The sequence below is a fragment of the Hylaeus anthracinus genome, unplaced genomic scaffold (assembly GCF_026225885.1).
Source record: "Hylaeus anthracinus isolate JK02 unplaced genomic scaffold, UHH_iyHylAnth1.0_haploid 11989, whole genome shotgun sequence".
NCBI lineage: Eukaryota > Metazoa > Arthropoda > Insecta > Hymenoptera > Colletidae > Hylaeus > Hylaeus anthracinus.
Window position 1 is genome coordinate 6,452,389 of NW_026534337.1, and position 12,663 is coordinate 6,465,051.

Below are 12,663 nucleotides of genomic sequence, written 5' to 3' on the forward strand. Positions count from 1 at the left end.
ATATTTATGGGATTGACTGTATAAATTAGCATATTGTACACATTCAAATATTATACTTGCAATTGCTAAGACGTAAACAGTTCTAGATGCCTAATATTGATAAACTGAAAAGCTCGTTTATGAATTTATGTTTTGTTAAATGGTCAAGTTTTTGACAAAATGCACATAAAGGAAGAAATCATCACTAACGATTGTATAACATTCACTTGGATGGTCGACTATGTTTCAGGTAACGTAAATAAGATGAATAATCCAAATCAGCAAGTGAATCAACAATCAGGCCCACCGACTTCTCAATCAAGCAGTACAAATCAGGGTGGTCAGAACAATAACCAATGGTCGCACGGTAAATCCAATTCTGGAGGGCCTGGCCAAAACCCTTCTGTCCCAAATAATAACAATAATTCAGTGCAACAACAACAGCAACAGCCGCCAAACTCCAGTAGCAATAATAATCAGACGAATAATCAGGCGAATAATCCTGCTCAGGGATCCGTTAACAGTAGTAATACACCTGCTAGTAATAATCCTTCGACAAAACAACAACTGGAGCAATTGAACATTATGAGGGAAGCACTTTTCAGTCAAGATGGCTGGGGACGTGTAAGTAGTTTTACACATTACTCGACCATTCTAATAAGATGATTTTCTTTGGACAATTAAAGTTGTCCACCATCATTAAATTACCATTTACTTGAATTGATTACGACTAAAAGTGTTACTCTGCCATACTAATTCTTTTAGAAACGTATGCACATGAAGAAATACAGTATGTATCGTAGAAGAGATTAGTTATCATGGTTTAAAAGTTATTGAACAAATCACGAACAAATTGTTCACTTTGTAAAGCTCTAATACATACTTCAATCTCGTTATTTCCTCTTCTTTCAGCAACATGTGAATCAGGATACAAACTGGGATCTTCCCACAACTCCAGAGCCTAATACGACGAAAGAGGCAGGTCCTGTGTGGAAGCTGCCAGTAAATACCGGTACAGACCTATGGGAAACCAATATCAGAAACGGTGGTCAACCACCGCCTCAACAACAACCAAAAACCCCTTGGGGTCATACTCCAGTCACAAACATTGGTGGAACTTGGGGCGAAGATGACGAAGCTGTCGATTCGTCAAGTATGTGGACCGGCGCTCCTACATCTTCCCAACCAAACACTGCCGCTGGACAATGGACAACCAGTACCGGTAATCAAACCGGTATGTGGGGAGGTAATATTGATCTAGTCGAAATTTGTCCTCCTTTATTTTTATTTTTTTTTTGGACCATCTTATTTTGTTTCTCACACATTGAGACAATTTGTTCTTGATTTTGTTGTGTGAAATAAATAAGAGATATCGCGGCCTGGAGTACAACAACCGGAGTTTCTTTTAAGTGGAAACGATTATCGAACACAATTCTATTGGGTAACTTATCGTTAAGCAGGTATAAGTTTGTCTTATTTTCTTCAATCTCGTATTTGCTCATAGGATCTAATTGGGGTGACCCAAGAATCGACCATCGAGATCCTCGAGATCTTCGTTCTGTCGACCCCAGAGAAATGCGAGATCCTCGTGATCACAGAATGTCCTTGGATCCTCGAGAGCACATACGTGTGATGGATCCAATGGCTCGAGATCCCAGAATGGCGGACATGCGCGGGGATCCTCGAGGAATTTCTGGAAGATTGAATGGCGCCAGCGCGGACGCCATGTGGGGCCAACCACCAGGTCCTCCGCATCATCAGATGGGACATCAACATCCTTCGGGACCACCGGCAAAGATGTTGAATCCTTCGAGTATAAATCAGTGGGTTGCCCCGCCGCCAAAAGATATTATGCCTGGGAAACCATCAGGCTGGGAAGAACCTTCTCCACCTACGCAAAGAAGAAGTGTTCCGAATTATGACGATGGCACTAGTTTATGGGGAAATGCTGCAGCTAATCAGAGGACTATACCTGGAAGTAAAGTTTCTCATTGGAAGGATCTTCCGACTCCAAATGTAGCAAGAGGAGGTTTGTTTACTTTTGTTACATGTACAAATTTCAATTGCATGAACAGGCTGAATATGTAGATTTAATTGATGACAAATTAACATCCGTAGGAATGCCGTGTCCCCCAGGTATGCCGCAAAACAGAATGCCAGGTCAACCTGGAATGAAACCAGACGTTAGTGGACCAATGTGGGGTCATCCTGGTGCTCCCGGCGGACGAAATGGTAGCTGGAGCGAAGGACCACACGACACAGGTTCATGGGATGATCCAAAAACGCCAAGTACCTGGAACGAAGCTCAGTTAAATCCTGGCACTTGGGGTGGACCTAGTGCGCACAAACCCAAACCTATGGGACCCGCTGTAAGCTGGGTTGATACTGATATGGATCATTCTCCTAGTTGGGGTCATCCTACAAAACCTACTCTTACAAAGGAAGTTATATGGAATAGCAGGGAATTTCGATATCTCTGTGATTTAGGATTTAAAGTGAGTACATATTATTTGGATTAATTATTTAAATTGCGATAAATTGTATAAGTTGCCGCTGCCGATCCATTCTAATTGTGATTATATATTTTGTCTCGTTACTTGTTTGTAGAAAGATGATGTGGAACTGGCACTGAGAAATCGTGAAATGAATAGAGAGGAAGCTTTAGAACTTTTGAGTCAGTTGCGGCCTTCAGATCAATGGAGAAGACATGATGCACACTCCACCTATGATCCTGCTAATCAAGCTACAACTGCACCAGCATATCCTAGATTTAATCACGTCGCACAGCAGATGTCTTTTCCTCCGGTAAGATAATTATCGCAATCTTCGATATTCCTTCTTGCATATTTGTTGAACTCAGTATCAAATACTTCGTAAGTTTTTTATTAGTTACTGCTTGTTTACATTAGGCTTCTAACAGTATTGACAATAAAAAATATTCACACATTCGATGAGTTTATGGAATAATTTGGAATTGCAGGGTGCTGGTGTCGCAAGTGGAAATACAACCAGTAGTGTAGGAGGATCAGTTGCTAGCGCAAGTCTATTAAAGCTACAACAACAGCAACAACAAACTGCTGTTCCGTTGCAACAACAGCAACAACAGCAGCCTGGCGGCAATGCACCGCAGCCACCTTTCAATCAGGTAAATGCTACTACTACCGAATTTGTAAATATATTATATTTGCATAAAAGAACACATCGGCACAAGCACTCAAACACGTGTTAATTTATTTCTATTTGAGATGTGCAATAAAAAAGTGATTACGTTCATAATTACATACACTCGATCGGAGCACCCTACTGGTCGAAGATATAGTGAATGCATGTTATGGCTGCACTTGCTCGAAGATTTCCCTACAAAATCCATAAATGTCCTGTTAGTTCATGAAATTTTGTTCGCTTTATAAATAATGGTATGCATTACATGTATGTATCGTTTCTAATTTTATAGCTACATACGTTTTTTTTTTAAATTTGAATAACAATTTAAAAGGTTTCTGTAACTTCCATACTTTAGAAAATTAAAATTTTCTTAGATGTTTCTCTACTTAGCGTACTTAAATAATTATTCGTTTCACTGATATTTAGTAAATATAATGTAATACCTTAAAATTTTTAAGCATAGATCTTCCCAAACAATCTTCATTGTCAAGACCTGGTTTGTACAGGTACCACAATGGTTCGCAGATGTATGTCTCCATCGGTTTATTTTTCAGTTCAAACATCGCATGCAATTATTACGTTATCCTGAATATTTTTGGCGTATTATGTGTAGTTCTCCATTCAGTTTTATTCTGAAAAAAAAATAATAAACTGATCAGTATCAGACGTTTCTTCATTGTGAATATTGTCGACTAACTTTTTTTATTTCAAAGTAAGAAAGTAAGAGAAGGTCTTACAGAATTTCAATGAACTTTCTTAAAAAAATACACTCACAAATTTTCGTAACTTAACTTTTCAAAATTACGTAGATCTCGTTACTCTACTTAGTTGTTTGAATGTTGTTTTTCAAATTCTAGGCTTCTAGAACTCCTCAAAATCAACCAAGTACTCAACAGCTGCGCATGTTAGTGCAACAAATTCAGTTAGCCGTCCAAGAAGGTTACTTAAATCATCAAATTCTAAATCAACCACTTGCACCTCAAACTTTAATACTTCTGAACCAATTATTGCAACAAATAAAAGTTCTGCAGCAACTTCATCAGCAACATTCGGTGCAAAGTACAATGAAGGGTAATGGCCAATCAGTTCTGCAGATTAGTGTACAAATTACAAAGACAAAGCAGCAAATCGCGAATTTACAAAATCAGATTGCTGTACAACAAGCTACTTACATGAAGCAGCAACAACAGCAGCAACAACAACAACAGCAACAACAGCAACAGCAACAACACCCAGTGCCACCGTCTCAGAGCTCGGAATATTATAAAAGCTCTGTGCATGATCCCATGTCTGCACTGCAAAACAGTTTTACAGAATTGACTATGAACAAGGAGCCCCCAATCGTGAGTACCTTCATTTCTAGATTACTTGAAATAAAAGACATTAGCAATATTTCAAGCTTTATGAAATACACACACAAAGATTGAATTCTCAAAAGTTTGTCTACATTAATATAGCCTGCGAATCCAGGCAAACACGGAAATAATAATTTTAACTATTCGTTGCAGAGTCAGCAACAATCAAGGCTTAACCAGTGGAAGTTACCTTCATTGGACAAGGACGGAGAGTTAGTTTCGAATGAATTCTCGAGGGCACCAGGAACAACTAGTAAGCCAGCAGCAACATCGGCTGGTTTGACACAATCACACAGTAGTCCTAACATGAATCCTTTGTTGGGTCAAGGAGATGGTACATGGTCAACCAGACTCGGAGACAGTGGGTGGCCAGATCCAGGCAATACGGACTCCACTGACGGAAAGGATTGGCAGCCAACTGGTGCAGCTGCTTTCACTGACCTTGTGCCTGAGTTTGAACCTGGCAAGCCGTGGAAGGTAATCCATTTCCAATATCGTTAAACGTGATGAAACTAATATTTTTAAGTATAGTTATTTTCAACTGATTTATTACGTAGTAGTTCACATAATATATAATTGATTCATGATATGTAGTCGTTTTAGGTTAATCGTATTTGAAATATTCGAAAAAAATGGAAAATTGTGCAATTGTTTAAAAATAAATAAGAACAGAATGAAACAGACGTTAATAAGTTGTGAGCGAAAAAAATCTACCATGGCGAGTCTGGATGTACACAGAGGTATAAGGATAGAGTGTAAGCTTAGTTTGTAGATGTGGGGAGTAACGTCTATACGACGGGAGAGGGTAGTCAGAATTAAGGATAAAAATAAAGGGTATAGCTGAATAACAAGGTCAAAAGTGCCTCTGAATCAAATTCAACTTGCGATGGGCGATTCGCGTATTTACTTAAGTTTTTCTATACTATTAAATAACAGATATACATTGTGCAAATTTTTTCAGATTTTTTTATCTCACTTGTTTTCCTCTGAATCTCCTCCCCCAATGTATCCTCTCTTAACTGTTTTGTTCCATTTACTCCCTACAGTAATCTCTCCTAATATTCTACTTTTCCAACTTTAATTGTAACTTTGCAGGAAAGACTAGAGGAAAGGTGCCTAAAATGATTGCGTCGAAATTTATCATATCCAAAATTAGTTTGCATCTAAACCTGTCGTTAGTACCGAAAGCAGGGTACGCCTTTGTCTACTAGACTATTCAAGATTATTTAAAAAAAATCTCTTCGAGCATGGTTCCTCCTTATATTCTCTTTATCTTACCATTTAATTAATTAAAGTATCTTAAATGACTTTTCGTTTAATTTTGTTTCATGGAGACTGTACTTAAAAATATAAGGAGAGAAGTAAGAATTACGAAGGCGGAATTTTATTCGGGTCCACCTATATTTGATTTCATTTTAGGGTACCCAGATGAAAAGCATCGAGGATGATCCAAGCATTACTCCCGGTTCAGTGGTCCGTTCACCACTGTCTTTAGCAACGATCAAAGATCCGGATGCTCTTTTCTCTTTAAGTAGCAAAACGTCTCCACCGCCGCAACAACCTACCAATCTTGATACTTCGATACCAAGTTTGAGTAATTCTACATGGACATTTAATCCACCTACTACTACGCCGAGTGCATTATTTACCAGGTAAATTTATCAACTCACGCTGCCAACTGTTTCCAAACTGTGTACGTTAATTTCATTCAGCAGCATCATACTTTAAATAAATTCTGAAAAGAGACAATAACATTTTCAGCTCAAAAAACACTTGGGGCGAGTCTGCACCACCGCCGACTGCGGTCACGTCGGAACTCTGGGGAGCCCCAATGAGTAAAGTACGTGGTCCACCGCCAGGCCTGAGTAGCAAAGCCACCGGAAATACGAGCAACGGCTGGGCAGGCTTCGGCACTGTCGGTAGACCGTCTAGTTCTTGGGGCTTTCAATCAAGCACAAACGCTGGCTGGGTTTCCACTTGGTTACTACTGAAAAATCTGACGCCTCAAATCGATGGTTCTACGTTGAAAACCCTTTGTATGCAGCACGGCCCTGTTCAGGACTTTCGCTTATACCTTAATCATGGAATTGCATTAACCAAGTATTCGTCAAGAGACGAGGCTATCAAGGTTAGTATTCTTTCTATATATTTCTTATTTAGTTATGTGATTTGTCACTTGAGGGTTGGATATACCGGGTGTCCCGTATTAAAGTGTTGTAAGCTATTTTCATTAGAAACTGTTTAAGACATTGAGTCTGTTTTTGTTACATTGTCCTTTAGATGGGACCCCTTATGTATTAAAAAGAAAAATTAAACATATATTTTGTAGTATTCATAACAGTCTGGATCTTCAGGGTTAGATAGCTCCGATACTGTATTGATCAGTACTGATACAGTACAGAGCTATCTAGCTCTGAAAATGCAGACTGCAACGGTTGCGGAACGTCGCACTAAAATTAGACGCGTCGACCTTCCGTAAGCCATGAATACTGCAAACAATACCCGCGAAAACCCGAAATCTAAAATCAAACATATATGTTACAAATGACATGGAACTAATATCGAAATAAATTTGTTTTCAGGCACAAGGTGCTCTAAACAATTGCGTCCTGGGCAACACGACAATTTTCGCAGAATCGCCAGCCGACAGCGAGGTACACACTCTCTTGCAACAACTAAGTCACGGAGGTCAACAGCAAGCTGGAGCAACAGCTGGAGCAGGCTGGGGCTTGCGACCATCGAACAAAACTGGTCCTCCACCCGACACCTGGGCCGGTAGTTCCAGTCAACTGTGGGGTGCTCCACCGAGTAGTAATTCTCTTTGGAGCAACGCTGGCATCGACAGCAACGATCAACAACGTGCTACGCCCAGTTCTCTGAACTCGTACTTACCCGGAGATCTTCTGGGAGGTGAGTCGATGTAGAGTGCCGCACGGAGGAGCGGTATCACTCGTGCGACGACCAAGCATTCTTCTTCACGATACGTCAATTATATTGCGCATTGTCAGACAGACGAGCCGGTTCTCACGAATAAGTTACTTAAATCAGTGTCGCATATGCGTGCAGCCTGATACAACAAACGTGATTCCGGCGTTAATAGGGATCTGATTTGATTTTTTTTTTGTTTTGTTTGTTTTCAACGGAAGTTTGAAACCGGGATTTACGGAGGAGGGGGAAATACTATGAATTTTAAGGCTTTCGGTGTGCGCCGTGTTTTGTTGACGGTTTAGGGTAGCACCGTCTACATTTAACGACGCGCGTAAATTGTGTTATTATTACGCGTACTATGTTGTTTTTAAACCTTCAATTAGTATTATCATTGTATTGCTTATGTTGCAACATTGGTGTTTCGGTATTTTAAGATAATACTAATTTCATCCAATGATAACGCGCGTATGTATGTACGAAAGTGCACATACACGCACCATTTTTTTTCGATAGACACAGTTTTATGAAGTTTCAATTATTGAATTAGTATTATTCTTTCTGTGCAGGTCGCGTTTTTATTAATATATGTTTCAATGATAATTCTTTGCTAATATTCCGTTTATTCAGCAAATATGTATTATTAGTATGTTTCACTGTTTAAGTTGGTACCTTCGGTATATGCTACATTCTTCGATGTTTTTAATTTTTCCTCAATTTAGTTATTACTGCGCGCGCATATTTCTATAGTGCAAGTGTTCGATGATCACTGGATATACGCTGTAGTATGCTAGAGAGACCCTCATCTGAAAATTGAATACTGTGTTGCATTTTTCAATATTTAGTATATTCGGATCTGTTGTTGTTTTATCTAGTAATGCTACTGATGCCACAACATGCGTATTTTTTTTCATACGCGTCATATTTAATTATTGCATATTACTATATTTTAATTCGTAAATTAATATAACTGATACAACGTTGTATGCGCGTTGTCTTTGTCCAATGTTTAAATCTATTGATACGTGCAAAATTCGTATTCACAATAACTGTTCATAACATTAACTGAATTTTAAATATTATATTGGTGTGCGTTACAATTTTGCTTCAATTATAGTATATCTATCGTATACAAAAAAAAAAGTGCGCGCGCATGTGATTAATACTAAACATATTAACGCGCAAAACAGTTTCATTAAAAAATAACATCAATTTCAACTCCTGTTGTGTATTTTGGGAATTGAAGCACAAACAATAGAAAAGTTACAAAAAAAAAAGAAAAGAAAAAAAAGAAAACTATGCGTATACACCGCAGCCATTAGCTTTGAGAGAATAAAAAAAAAACGTCGGCTGATTTTTAATGAGACGCTGCCAACGCTTTTTTTTTAAAGAATGCGCGTGTAAGAAAGTAAATTATGATTGATGGTCTCACGAGTGTTCCACTTTTTTGCTCTGAACAGTTTCCTTTAATTGAGACTGCAATGCGTATTATATATCAAACGTAGACTGTACCAATCTAATCAAAACAGAAAAAGTGGCAAAGAGGAATAAGATATGAATGAAATGAAAATGAAAAAAAAAAAGGAAGAAATAAGAATGAAAAACTTCTTAAAGAAACTAAGCGAGGACCGCGTCGATGCTACGGGCTATACCTACCTCTTCCATTAGCACCGGAGATAGAGAATCGACTTTTTAGTTGAATTTTCCTTTCAGTTTAAACGTAATGATAGCAAGAATGGCTTAAGTGATTATTCCTAATAGAATGCCAGCAATAACATGAACAACAATCGTCGTTAACGATGATTAAACATTCACTCATGAAATTGTATTAAGTTTGACAAAATCAACCATTGCTACCATTATTCTTTTAGGATACGTAACGTTAATTAACAGTTATCGATGTGTTCAGCTACATTATTTGAGTCTCGACGAATATTTAAACATTAGCGATTCGACTAAAAACCGATTCTTTATCGACAAATGCCCAGAAACCTTTAAAAAAAAAAAGGGGGTAGTATATCGGGGTCCGAGTTCTTGCGACGACAACAAAAACGATACCAAATGTTATCGCAATAACGTAAATTTTATTCTATATTAAATCTAAATGCCACCTGTCGTGCCAATGTCCAGCGTGTCTCTTTACCATTTACTAATTATAGAGTTATAACGAATATGGCAATTCGATGTTTTTTCTCTAGCTATCTTTGTCTGCCTGCCTATCTGTGTGTCTGTCTCTATCTTTCTCTATTCTTTATAAAGTGACTGGTATTGAGGAGAAATAATTATACCACTTCCCATTGGTTGATATAAATAAGATATTATTATCGGAAACGATTCATGCATATATGTCTTAACATCACGATGAAATTCTAAACGAAACTTTTCCTTTCGCGAAAACGTTTCGAATTTTCGAGTCGAAGGTTTTAGTGACGAAAAGAATTCATTTTTAGAACCATTTCAATTTTTTTTCTTTTTTCGTATGTTTCTTTTTTTTGTACTTCTACAATTAGAAGTGTTATCAGCATGCGACAAAGATTGTTCTTTCGTTCCGGTTTAAATCCAGTCGGTACAGTGAATCTAGTACAATTATATTAGCTTTTTCGATTGTTGGTTGTACAAGATGTGAAATATACTTCCACGTAATGTAATTGAATTTCTCACGCACCAGAAAATAAGAGAAAGTTAACTGTCTTGTATATTTACTGCGGTGATCTTTTGTGCTATCGAAGGAGCGAATCACAATATAGTTGTAATTTTTATTAGCGCCACGCAGATATTTTTTAACGAATGAAGAAAGTTATACTAACTTCTCCCTGTAACAGGTGACAGCTTAGTACCATATAACGCAGTACATATAACGAGTATTATGTTTAGGTTTAAATTCGGTCCTATTGGACTAATTGCTTTTTCTATGAATAGCTTTCGTTATCTATTGTTGAGAAATGGTATGTTCTACGTCACTACGATTTAATTCTGATTAGATTAATTATTTAAAAAGAGCGATACGGAATTAATCTCGAAAATTCGATGGAATGATCAAGACAAAAAAAAGAAACAAAGACATTGATGATAGCGTAACTTTTTCTAATTGGACCATTGGGAGGGAGGTTCGATGTTAATAAGAAAAAAAAAAGAAAGAGGTGAAAATGAGATGTAGAATTGAGGATTAGGCGAAGCCTTATGAAGTCTCATCACCTCCTCCCCCTCCGTTGTGTGCGTGTGTGTACATGGACGATTTATGCGGCATCTTGTGCATACATGCATATGTGTATATGCGTCTGTCTGCGTGCATGTGTGCGTGTATGTGTATGATTTCAACGTCAAAGTACCTGAATGGACTGATAACCATACCGATGAAAAAAAAAGTGTTTATTCATTGCACAATATCTTTTTTCTAATGTTTTGAAGTACACCGTAACGCCCTCAGGCCTGCAGTCTTGTTTAATCCCAAGACTGACGCTCTTTTTCACAATTTGCCATTAAGCGGATAAACGAATTTGACGATAACAAAAAAAAAAACAAAAAAAAAAAAAGAAGCGTGAAACTTTAACCTTCGAACCGCGTCATCGAGTGTCGATGCAATTCAAAATTTGTTTCGTTTTAACCGGGGATTTGACTTATTCGGGGCTGATTACCGTTTGGGTATTAACGAGTTCGAATCGTTGCGTGCATTCTGGAGTTTACTCATACGTAAAAGTTACCGTGACTAGACAAATTTCAGTCATTAACGCTTGATAAGTAATCAAATCGTTGGGAAGCTAATTTTCTTAAAATCCGAGAAATGAGGTTACCACGTAATAGCTAATATAAATGAAGGGATCAAAAAATGAAAAAAAATGGATTTTGGTGAATTTCGTACCGGGGGAGTCGTCTGAAAAAGAAAAAGATTAAAAAGGGATTGAATTCTTTGAAATCAAAAGCTTGGGAAACGTGTATGTTTAGAATTTCCGTAATTATTAAAAAAAGAAAAAAAAAAAGTTATAGGATGTAATGAATATATGTATACTCTTTAGTAGGTGGGAAATTATTGGTACATGTGTAAGTAGATAGAAAAGTACTTAAAATATAAAAAAATTCTCAGTCGTAAGTTTGGAAACCAAAGAAAGTCGACACTAGAAAACATTTTTTACCAATTAACTATTGACGTTGGTAATAAAAGTAAATGCTGTACGGACCGAGAGATCGTATGATATAGACTGACCTACGTATTCAGTCATAAATATTAGATATTTTTTTTTTATTTCATTTTTCTTTCTAATTTTTTTTTTTTTTTAAGTAAAGGCTTACACGTTTATAATACGCCAGAAGCAATATCGTCTTTATCGTTCGATGTTTTCATTCTAATCTTTGTTATTGAAAAAAGAAAAAGAAAAAATCTTTCGAGGAAGATAGAAATTCGATAATCGAACTTTGCACGACATTACTGAAGACAGATGAAATTAATCGAGATAGGATGTACATCTAACAATGCCCGTTTTTGTAATATTTTGAAAGACGCTTATTAATATTTTATGTACTATTTAATATCACTGCTAATGACGTTAATGTAATAGTTGGTGTAATAGTATTCACTTACAAAAACAACTTGTTTAGAAGGCTCGAAAAAAGCTAATTAAGTAGATCGTATAAACTTCAAAATATACGTGATATATATATCACGTATTTGTGTAAAAAAGGGAAAAAAGCAAAAAAAAAAAGAAAAGGTAATCGAAAACGGAAAAAAGTATTGGAGCTTCGTTGTAGCTATCCCAAAAGACTTCCATCGAGTGCAACGCGTGTTGGTACTGTGTTATTCCAATTGTGAGTAGTTAGTTAGAAGAGAAATCTAAAAAAAGAAAAAAATACCTTTCTAAGAGTCTATTCAAACTTAAACAAACAAAAAAATGCATTTGCCTTAGTTCGTTTCCTCGATACTACGTTTACTCTGATTATACCTGAAGACTAACTGTATTTAAAGAGAGATGTACTGTTGTTTTTTTTTTTCGCAACTTATATTCCTAGATAAATAAGTTTTCTCGTATTTCTTCACTTTTTTTTTTTTTTAATTAAGTACTTCATCGAATTTCTAGTGCTTGATAAAAGCTGCCTCTTTGTAACTCATCGAAAATTAGGCGACGATAAGACCGTTGTATCCAGATAATATTTTCGGGTTCGCGTCGCGGAGCCGTCGATAAAAAAAAATAAATACTGCACGTAATAACAATATTACTACTAAATAGTAAGAGTAACAACAATAGTC

At 37.0% G+C, this 12,663-nt stretch overlaps 1 protein-coding gene and 1 long non-coding RNA gene across 9 annotated transcripts in view; one reads left to right on the top strand and one right to left on the bottom strand.

Moving 5' to 3' along the window:
• The window catches only part of LOC128887737 (trinucleotide repeat-containing gene 6A protein), a 30,108-nt gene extending 18,791 nt beyond the window's left edge, over positions 1-11,317 (top strand). For 3 of the 7 annotated variants that reach the window (XM_054143941.1, XM_054143940.1, XM_054143942.1), the window contains 11 exons: positions 230-603; positions 892-1,225; positions 1,484-2,008; positions 2,098-2,474; positions 2,587-2,784; positions 2,960-3,124; positions 4,002-4,487; positions 4,653-4,976; positions 5,919-6,151; positions 6,261-6,627; positions 7,082-11,317. In XM_054143941.1, coding sequence (XP_053999916.1) covers positions 230-603; positions 892-1,225; positions 1,484-2,008; positions 2,098-2,474; positions 2,587-2,784; positions 2,960-3,124; positions 4,002-4,487; positions 4,653-4,976; positions 5,919-6,151; positions 6,261-6,627; positions 7,082-7,423 — 3,725 coding nt within the window. In that variant the 3' untranslated portion in view covers positions 7,424-11,317. The remainder of the gene's footprint in view (positions 1-229; positions 604-891; positions 1,226-1,483; positions 2,009-2,097; positions 2,475-2,586; positions 2,785-2,959; positions 3,125-4,001; positions 4,488-4,652; positions 4,977-5,918; positions 6,152-6,260; positions 6,628-7,081) is intronic. The other 4 variants (XM_054143946.1, XM_054143943.1, XM_054143945.1 and 1 more) reach the window with 4 other exon arrangements.
• Positions 1,813-4,063, bottom strand: LOC128887745 (uncharacterized). Of its 2 annotated transcripts, XR_008460093.1 has the most exons (4): positions 3,937-4,063; positions 3,588-3,776; positions 3,264-3,336; positions 1,813-1,951 (listed from the first exon to the last, which is right to left on the bottom strand). It is a non-coding gene; the product is annotated as an uncharacterized LOC128887745 (long non-coding RNA). The 2 variants fall into 2 exon arrangements; XR_008460092.1 differs by having other exon boundaries at positions 3,588-3,978.
• Positions 11,318-12,663: the final 1,346 nt, after the last annotated feature.